The sequence below is a fragment of the Macrobrachium nipponense genome, chromosome 38, assembly GCF_015104395.2.
Source record: "Macrobrachium nipponense isolate FS-2020 chromosome 38, ASM1510439v2, whole genome shotgun sequence".
Classification (NCBI taxonomy): Eukaryota; Metazoa; Arthropoda; class Malacostraca; order Decapoda; family Palaemonidae; genus Macrobrachium; species Macrobrachium nipponense.
The window spans coordinates 18,026,399-18,037,120 of record NC_061098.1 but is presented as its reverse complement, the minus strand read 5'-3'; the positions used below and the strand labels follow the sequence as shown (position 1 = coordinate 18,037,120).

The 10,722-nt window shown below is 42.0% G+C and overlaps 1 protein-coding gene across 2 annotated transcripts in view; it reads right to left on the bottom strand.

Moving 5' to 3' along the window:
• Positions 1 to 209: 209 nt before the first annotated feature.
• Positions 210 to 10,722, bottom strand: part of LOC135209685 (transcriptional coactivator YAP1-like) — a 233,731-nt gene continuing 223,218 nt past the window's right edge. Inside the window, exons 5-6 of one of the 2 annotated variants that reach the window (XM_064242431.1) lie at positions 10,046 to 10,134; positions 210 to 3,772 (exon numbers count right to left, since the gene is read on the bottom strand). In XM_064242431.1, coding sequence (XP_064098501.1) covers positions 3,692 to 3,772; positions 10,046 to 10,134 — 170 coding nt within the window. In that variant the 3' untranslated portion in view covers positions 210 to 3,691. The remainder of the gene's footprint in view (positions 3,773 to 10,045; positions 10,135 to 10,722) is intronic. The other variant, XM_064242432.1, reaches the window with a different exon arrangement.

The following is a 10,722-nucleotide window of genomic DNA, read 5'->3' as shown; positions in this document are numbered from 1 at the left end:
TCTTTTAGGGTATTATAATGATTCTTACTTTATGTGTAGAAAGAATCCATAAAATGTTCAAACACTTCATCTGCTGACACCCACAAATTGCATTCTGTAGTGGTTATAACAGATTTAAAAGTATATGATGTACTATTTCTTCCCATGTCTATTTGAACATTTATGGTGTATATAGTAAAGGTATCTTAAACTGGTATATGCAAAAGTCCTTTATCATTTAAAGATAAAATTTATTTACATTTGCTTCAGCATACACTTAATTTCATGGGGTTCTTCATTCCCCATCTGCATAAAAGCACTAAAGGAACACATGCAAATACAGCAAAAGTGAGAGCAGTTTATTGGTGAAAAGAAACTAATCATTGTTAAGGGATTATGAGTACTGTCAAGAGAAATCATCGGCTCCCCCTTTTGCTGCAAGTGGCAGTGAACCATTCAATGTGAGCTATAAGCTAATACCATAGTTCAGGATTGAAGCAAGCAATGTCCATTTCTGAGGATTAGGTTAAACCATTTCTAGCAAGAGGATAGATGTACATGGTGTGCTGATACGACATGACAAAGAAAGGGTGACCAGCTAGCAATGGTAACCCAATCTCACATATTTCAAAAGACACTGCTTAGCTTCTATCCAATTTCATGGGTTACTCCCATTCCAGTCCCACATAAACTATACAGTGAAAAAATATTGTTAGGACTGAGATAGAACCTTATAAAGCAAGGCAACATTGATTATAGTCTATGAAATTACTAACCCCTGGATCATGGAAAGACAAGACCTCAAAAAAACAGCAATGCAACATTATCATAAACTATAGCAGTAATTTTTTGTAGAAATGATGAACTTTTTTCCTTACTTTTTCCATTGTACTAATATAATAGCATTACTATTCTGAGGTATGTAGGGTTAACTGAACTTCATAAACTTGTGCAAGAAAGATTGGGAAGGACAGCCCAAGACAACTCTCAAGTATTAATCTTGGGAGCATTTCTTAAATCTATTAGTATAAAACTTTACCACTGAATGCTTCCTCTACGAAACTTTATGAATATTGGAAATCCATATTTTAATTATTCTACACTAGGAACCCTTCACCACATTAAAAAGATTGAAAAAACAAAGAGCCTTGCTGCTGAGTCTAACTACACAATGTAAAACTAACAAATATGGCCACTATAAGACAAACTAAAAAACATTGCATGCTAGATGTAGTATATCACAAAAGACACCATACTATTAACATAAAAAAATTAACATGTACATTTCCTGATATAATAAAAATTCATGTCTACTGGAGCAATAGTAGTAATAATAACATTATTATTGATAATATAAGAACAAACACTAAGTGTGAAAATGCACTCTCAGTGTTTGTTCACTTAATATTTAACATGAATCTTAAACCTATTGCCACATTCAACTTGTGGCCTGGGAGCTGCCAAAGTGACCTCTTTTTAAAGACCTAGGTCAGGCAACAATGGCCTAGCTAATGCTCATACAACCTGGGCTCAAGACCTTTGACAAGCCATACTGCCCAGGAAGAAGCAAGAGATGGTCACTAAACAGCTGCAGACAAAGGCACTTGGAACATCCAATAAATCACTTGAGCAGACTGTAGATGGATGTGGGGATCTGAAATACTGTTGATATGACCAGGGTATCTCTCAGGATACAGAGCGTGTCCCCGAGGAAATCATTTCCACATTAAAACATCTTTTGTTTATCCTTTGTACCAGCTGGCATCCATAGCAAGGGGACGAATCCATGCACCTGCTAATTACATTGAAAAATCACCCACAGGTACATCAAGTTTGGTGAAGTATTGTTGCTTAAAGGACTCATTTACCTAGCTTTAATGTTGTTATTTAAGTACATTCATTGTTCACTAAGGCTAGATAACTCACTGGCTATCACCTTGGTTCCTGGTACTGTTACTTAGAATTGCCTTCCATATTTTAAGACACTTTTCATTTGTAAGGCACATAATAATCTTATAGTGAATACCTATTTTTTCCAGAATACATTTTGACATAAAATAAAAATGAAATAAAATCAAATTTTAAAATCACACTTAAAGCCGTCCACCTTATCCATCATCTTGTTTGATTTAGAATTTATAAAACTGCAGTACTGTACTGCACTATGAGTTTAGACTTTCAGCCCTAAGTAATTCTCATTGTACTGTACTCTTACAGACTTATAAACAATGGCTATACGTATTGTATTATGTATTATATTTAATAATCCTTTGCAAATGAACACAGTTATTTCAAACTTAACTGTATATATTACATGCATATTTATGGTTTACAAATTATCATCCTACAGTAACGACTGTGCATTTGCTATCACAATAATGGAAGATGAACTATGAAACAAGTGTACTGTGGCCTCTTTATATATGCACAGAGTTAACAACTAAGCCTTAGAGGCCAAAGCTCAACCTTTGCTTCATATTGATCACTCAACAGGAACTAGGGTAGCCACAGATGTAATGGAGCATAACAGCCAACATAATGAAAATAATTCAACAAATAAAATGCAAACAACAGAATGCTCCACTGTGTCGCAAATAAAAAGGAGCACTGAGTGCATTCAAACAAGGATCAAAAGACTCCCCACACTGTATGGGGTAGTAATTAACATTCACTTTGAGAACAGCTGCCTCTGTCAATTAAGAAATAAAAAATTAATGCCTTTCTAGTGTAACTTTTTTAATTACGATATACAATAACTTCCAACTATTTACATGAAAATTGATCATCAATAAATACATACTGTAACAAGATCAAGACGGGAAATATTTCACTGATGAAGGCAGAATTGGACGGTACAATTGGTTGTAATCACTAATGTATGGAGAGGACAGAGGTGTAAGATAAACCTCCGAGTAAAAGACATCATCCTAAATGCGTGTGTGATGCACTTCTGGAGGACATCACTAAACATAACTTATTTCCTATAACAGGAGATTTCATTAGTTAAGAACTCTCCACTCAAGTCAGAGTACAACTATAGTCAGTAGGCACTAAACCATCACATACAGAAAACAGGGCATCCCAAGATATGTATTGGGAAGCCACAATCAATAAAGTGTTGAACAGTCTTTTGCTGAAACTTCCCCTTAATCACTATAAGGCTTCAGTGCACTTTTATTATAACTTTTATATATAATATATGTATATATATTTTTTTACTAGTGAAGACCATTGTGCAGAATCCACTACCTGGTATATTGCAAAACTCTCATTCATCGAATTTTTAAACATCCAACCTTTATAAAGAAAAAAGCAAATCCAATGGATTTTCACACATCACTTTCACTTTCCATTGAATCCTCCAAGAAATCATATTCCAGTTCATGAAAACAATTTTGCACTTTCACATTTTACAAAATATGGATTTCTTTACAAACAAGTCAATTTTGCAACTGATTTACTAAGTTGAGTATACCTGCATTTCTTCTAAGGTTTGTTTATAAAGTAAGGGTATTTTTTGTCTACCCACATAGACAATGAAATACCTTTAGCCTTATTGAAATGCAGTACATTTCTTAACTAGAAACCAAGAAACCAAACTTGACTCATTAAATGAAGTTTCATGTAGTCAGTACAATATTTACGCAGGCAAATGTCTCTTCACTAGAATTTATAATAAGCTCATTTTTCCACCCAATTCACATTTCATTACTTAAAGCCACGTGTGAATATTGTCCATCTTAGACGTCTCCAACATGTCATTTAAGAAGTCTGTAGATAACTCATCATTTAGCTGAAAAACAAATAATTACATGAATTAGTATACTACTCATCTACTTTTCTAAGGTTATAGAAGAATACAACAAATAAAGATAGTACTGTACTTAGTTTACATTACTTAAACCCCATTTTACATATATTATAAAACAACTTACATAGTGAAATAAGAATGTACTTTACTATGTGCATGTCCCCTTTATTCACAAAATGTTATTGTTATTATACAATTAAGTTTGTTCATACTTACCTGGCAGATATATATATAGCTGTATTTTCTGACGTCCGACAGAAATTTCAAAACTCGCGGCACACGCAGTGGGCGGCCAGGTGGTAGTACCCATTCCCGCCGCTGGGAGGCGGATATCAGGAACCATTCCCATTTTCTATTCATATTTTTATTAATGTCTCTGTCTCCTGAGGGGAGGAGGGCGGGCACTTTAATTATATATATCTGCCAGGTAAGTATGAACAAACTTAATTGTATAATAACAATAACATTTTGTTCATGCCACTTACCTGACAGATATATATATAGCTGAATCCCACCTTCGGATGGTGGGAAGAGACAGAATAGGATTTTTTAGGAAACTTAAATTAAGTAGATGATATACATCTTGGTTCCTTACCTGTTTGCAAAGTAGACTATGTGATTACTGTCACGTAAGGCTGCTTTTGCTTAATCACAGAGTTGCCAGCCAGGTGGAGACCTGTAGTGCTGGTGCGCTCTGGATGATCTGTCAACGGGTGCGAGACCTCAGCGTGACAAGATCATCGAGGCCATACAAATGAGGGCAACGAAGCAACTGACCACCACCTGACCAACTATTACAAAAACAAAAACCCTTAAAACTAACTAAAGGATGGGAGATCTTCACATAAGACTCACCACAACCTAAAAACACAACAACCTAACTTAAACCTAACTAAGGGATAGGGAAAGAGCTACTTCCGGACCCCAATACTGTGTCCGCAGAAACGTATGGCCCCAGTGCATTACAATCGTCATAAATCGTTCTCACATCCCTTAGGTAATGTGAGGCGAAGACGGAGTTACTCCTCCAAAAGGTGCAATCAAGGATGTCCTTGATTGACATGTTCTTTTGGAAGGCAAGAGAGAGGTAGCGACGGCTCGTACTTCGTGCGCTTTTACTCGGAAGAGGCTCAAATCAGTCTTCTGGAAAGATGAATGAGCTCCCGAATGGTGTCCCTTAGAAAGAAAGCAACAGCATTCTTCGATAAAGGTAACTCTGGTCTCTTCACAGAGCACCAGAGGTTACCTGAGGGACCTCTTACCTCTTTCGTTCTATGCACGTAGAACTTGAGAGCCCTGACCGGGCACAGGACTCTCTCTGGTTCTTGGCCCACCAGACTTGACATACCCTTGATCTCGAAAGTCTTCGGCCAAGGGTTCGAAGGATTTTCATTCTTCGCCAAGAAAGTTGGGTTCAACGAGCAGACAGCATTGTCCCCTTTGAATCCCATTAACTTGCTAAACGCTTGAATTTCACTAACTCTCTTAGCCGTCGCAAGAGAAGTTAGGAAAAGAGCCTTCCTTGTCAGGTTTCGAAGAGACGCTGCCTGAAGCGGTTCGAAGTGCTCGACATAAGGAATTTAAGGACTACATCCAGGTTCCATGATGGAGGTCTCATTTGAGGAACCTTCGAGGTCTCGAAAGACTTTAAAAGGTCATGAATATCCTTGTTGTCAGACAGGTCGCCAGCCTCTGTGCCTAAAAACCGCTGACAACATGCTTTTATATCCCTTGATGGTAGGGACCGCTAATTTCTGCACATTCCTGAGAAAGAGCAGAAAATCAGCTATCTGGTTCACAGAGGTCGAGGAAGAGGAAACTCCCTCCTTTTTACACCATGCCCTGAAGGAAGCCCACTTCGATTGGTAAACAGCTCTTGTGGAAGCACGTCTCGCATGTGCGATTGCTCTCGCAGCTGCTTTCGAAAAACCTCTCGCTCTGGCCAACTTTTCGATAGTCTGAACGCAGTCAGACCCAGAGCGGAGAGGTTTTGGTGAAACCTTTCGAAGTGAGGCTGTTTGAGTAGATCTTTCCTCCAGGGCAATGTCCTTGGAAAGTCTACAAGGAAAGACATGACCTCTGTGAACCATTCTCTCGCTGGCCACATCGGAGCGATCAGGGTTAACCTCGTCCCTTCCGAGGCCGCAAACTTCCTCATGACTTCCCCCAGAATCTTGAATGGTGGGAAGGCGTATAAGTCTAGGCCCGTCCAATTCCAAAGCAAAGCGTCTACCGCGATTGCTTCTGGATCCAGGACCGGGGAGCAGTAAAGAGGAAGTCTCTTGGTCCTTGACGTTGCGAATAAGTCGACCAGTGGACGTCCCCACAACGTCCACAGGTCTCGACAAACGTCTTCGTTCAAGGTCCATTCCGTCGGTAGGACTTGGTCCCGACGACTGAGAAGGTCTGGCCCTGACGTTTTTTGCAACTCCTGCAATGAATCTCGTCAGGATAGTCACCTTTTTTCTCTTTGCCCACAGCAGAATCTCTCTCGCTAGGGAAAACAACGTTCTGGAGTGTGTTCCTCCCTGGTTTTTTAAATAAGCGAGTGCTGTGGTATTGTCCGAGTTTATCTGAACAATCTTGTTCTCCAAACTCTTTTCGAAGAACTGCAGGGACAGAAATACTGCTGCCAGTTCTTTGACATTTATATGCCAGGCTACCTGTTCCCCTCTCCAAGAGCCTGACACTTCCTTCCCCCTAGTGTTGCTCCCCATCCTGTGATGGAAGCGTCTGAAAACAACACTAGGTCGGGGCTCAGAAGACTTAGGGACACGCCTTCTTGAAGCTTCTGAGGGTCCAACCACCATCTTAGGTGGTTCTTGATTGGAAGCGATATCCTCAATATGGCATTGAGATCGTCCTTGGCCTTCCACTCGTCCGCAAGGAAAAATTGGAGAGGCCTGATGTGCAGTCTTCCCAAGGAAACAAACCTTTCTAGCGAGGAAATGGTCCCCAGCAGACTCATCCATTCCCTCGCCGAGCAAGTCTCTTCCTTAGAAAGGCTGAGATCTTTTCTAAGCCTAGCCGCTGACGTTCCTGGGACGGAAACGCTCTAAAAGCCACTGAATCCATCTGAATCCCCAGATACACGATGGACTGTGTTGGGGTCAGATGCGACTTTTCGAGGTTGACCAGAAGTCCCAGGGACTTCGCTAAGGCTAAAGTGAACTGCAAGTCCTTCAGACACTTCTCTCTCGACGACGCTCTGATCAGCCAGTCGTCGAGGTACAGGGAAACTCTTATTCCCGAAGAGTGTAGCCACCTCGCTACGTTCTTCATTACTACTGTGAACACCATCGGAGCCGTGGTCAGTCCGAAGCACATAGCTCTGAACTGCCATACTTTGTTGTCTAAGACAAACCTTAGATACTTTCTTGAAAGAGGGTGGATCGGGATGTGAAAGTACGCGTCCTGCAAGTCTAAGGATACCATCCATGTCGCCCGGTCTCAACGCTCCCAGAACAGAATGAGGCGTCTCCATCGTGAATTTGTTCTTTCCACGAAAAGATTGAGCCTGCTTACATCTAGAACTGGACGCCAACCTGACGACTGCTTCGGTACTAGGAAGATTCTGTTGTAAAAACCTGGAGACCCCAGGTCCGCGACTTGTTCCACCGCTCTTTTGTCGATCATCTGCTGAAGGAGATCGAACAATACTTTCTTCTTTTCTCCCTGATAGGATGGAGAAAGGTCTCTGGGAGTCGTAGAAGAGGAGGAAGATCTAAAAAGGGGATCTTGTACCCCTGCTCCACGATCTTGAGGGACCAAGAGTCCGTGTCTCTCTCTCTCCACGCTCCCGCAAAAAACTTCAGTCTGGCTCCGACTGGTGTCTGAAGGACATGCTTCTCACTTGGAAGGCTTTGGCTTAAAGGAAGCTCTTCCTCGTGAAAACCCTCTCCCTCGAGGAGCTGCTCTCGAGGGGGGGAGCCCCACGAAAGGGCTTTACTTTCTTCGGCGGTTGAACCGCAGCTGAAGAGGTTGAAGGTACGGCTGACCGTCTTGTAGACTGGGCCAAAGGTCCTGAGTTGCCTTCTCTTGTAAGCTGTTCGTCAGGTCCTTTACCAAAGTCTGGGGAAGAGATGGTTCGAAGAGGCGAAAACAGCAAATCCGCTTTCTGAGCTGGAGTCACCGAACGAGCTGTGAAGTTGCACAGCAAAGCTCTCTTTTTTTAATAAAGCCGTTCCAAAATGAGATACGAGCTCCTCCGAACCATCCCTGACGGCTTTGTCCATACATGCTAACACGCTGGACAGCTCCCCCAGACTGAGAGATTCTGGCTTCTCGCTTGTAGATCCAGAACTCCCAAACACCAGTCAAGGAAGTTGAACACTTCCAGCGTCCTGAGCAGACCCTTCAAATGATGGTCAGTCTCCGACGCGGTCCAGGTTACCTTAGCAGAGGGTAAAAGCGACCTCCTCTGCAAATCCACTAGGCTGGAGAAATCTCCTTGAGCCGAAGAAGGGATACGAACTCCCACTTCATCTTTGGTTCTATACCAAATGCCCCCTTTTCCACTAAGTCTAGTAGGAGGCAAGGCGAAGGTCGTCTTGCCTTGGTCTCTCCTTCGTACCATCCAATCCTGGAGCTTTTTAAAAGCACGTTTCGTTGAGAGAGAAGTTTTCATCTCTACAAACTCCGGGGTTTTTCCAGTTTTAGATGAAGAAAACTGCGAAGGAGGAGACTTGGGAGCTGCGGGCTGAAATTTGTCTTCAAAGAAGAACGCAAGAGTCGTACGAGGACTTTATAGTCCGAGATAGACGGGGCTGCAGCAGGTTTCCTCTTCAACCGATTCAGCCGAACTACTTAGCTCTCCTTCTTCTCTAAACGGAAGAGGAGACCGTCTTACAGGAGAGGGCGTCCTAATGTCAGGTTTTGGCTTGATCAAAGGACCCCTATCCTTGCTAGAGGCAGCCTTATTTCGGGTGTCTTCTTTATGACGCTTACTGCTCGATGAAGGTAGAGCGTCCTGAGGAGGACGAGCGTCCTCAGCGCCTTCCGCAGCAGTCTCACCTGCCCGAGAAGCGTCCTTACATTTCTTCTTCGCTGACATACGTGCCTGTGCGCGTAAACTAGCGTCTGGGGGTACGACTTCTTGGTCAGAATCCCCAAAAACGTCTTGAAAGGCGGCCTGAACGTCCTGCCTGCCGTCCAGCCAAGTCCTGCCAAGCGTCCTGGTGAGCGTCCTGCCAAGCGTCCTGTCTAGCGTCCTGGCGAGCGTCCTGACGAACGTCCTGCCTAGCGTCCTGCCAAGCGTCCTGACGAACGTCCTGCCTAGCGCCTGCCAACGTCCTGACGAGCGTCCTGACGAGCGTCTTGACAAGCGTCCTGACGAGCGTCCTGCCGAACGTCCTCGTACAGAGCGTCCTCCTCAAAAGCGTCCTGACGTAACGTCCTTCTAGAGGACGAACGAGATCGGCGAATCGCCGAAGGAGAAGCGATCGGCGAACGAGACGAAGTAGGTGAAGGAGAAGGAGACTGCTTAGTCCTCTTGACAGGCAGTCTAAGGTCCTTCCTCCGCTTAGGCTCGACTGCTGCTGGGCGAGTCCTCTGAGCCATAAGCGAGGATAGCTGGTCCTGAAGGGACAAAAGAATGTTCTTCGTTGGGGAAGAATGAACAGAGGAAGCAGGACTGATCCTGTGAGAAGACGAGGGGCGTTAAGCCCCCTACAACTCATACATACTGTGTGGGGGTCTACCGATGCTTTCGGTAGCCTCACCTTACAATCAGCCCTCACACACACTCTGAAACTCACAACACTTGATCCAGACATATCTTATATAGAAAAGTCAATCCAAAATAAAAAAACGGTCCACTATCGCGCATGCCAATTCAACAATCCAATTCAATACCAAAAAAATCAATCAGATACTTAAAAGCGAGTCAATTTCCAAAAAATCCTGAGCAGAGGTCTGTAAACAGATGTTTACCGACCGGCGACAGAAAAAAATATGAATAGAAAATGGGAATGGTTCCTGATATCCGCCTCCCAGCGGCGGGAATGGGTACTACCACCTGGCCGCCCACTGCGTGTGCCGCGAGTTTTGAAATTTCTGTCGGACGTCAGAAAATACAGCTATATATATATCTGTCAGGTAAGTGGCATGAACAAACTATTTTTTAAACCTAAATAAACCAATCTACATCTGCTACCATGTTTTTATAAAACTAATCCACAAGTGGTATTATTTCAAATGTGGTCTATATAGAGAAAAAATAAACTGAACATTCTGGTAACAAAGAATATTTAATACCTGTATTGTTGGAACAAGGTCTTCAGAGTCCATGGATTCAAGCTCTGGTGCCTCTAGTATATTGTTAGCTGGGGAAGTCTTCATCTCTGCTGAAAAATAAAAACAGAACAAATGTATTTTCTAGAATACCAAACAAGCAAACATCAATGAATCAATTACATGAGTAAACAAATTTAGGACTTCACTACCTGCTACTAATTACATCTGAGCACAGTAATTAAGAGCTAAAATAACTTCTACATTCCCCTAGATTACCTTAAGTTATATTCCGTAAAATAAGAGCCGGAGCATAAGGATGTTTACATTCTATAAAGCATACAGAACTTTCATTTAGAGAAAAGAAAATAAAAATTTATTCTGCCAAAGTTTCTATAGTAGAAGATTTGAGAGAGGGAGATATTATGCATTTATCTGTAATATTCTTACTGAAATGTTAGTCTCAAAACTTGATGCAGACACATACTCAGTCAACCCCTGGCTTTCATATGATCAACTGATTACAAGTGATTATTTATTATTTACGTATCTTAAAAACTAAAGTTAGGATATGTATGAAATTAATCAATAACCTGGTTTACTGGTGTTTTAATCTGTCCATTGTCATAGGCAATAATAGAAAAATAGCAATGGTGTGACAATCTCAAAAACTGAACAGCCCATAAAAGGAAAAATATGAC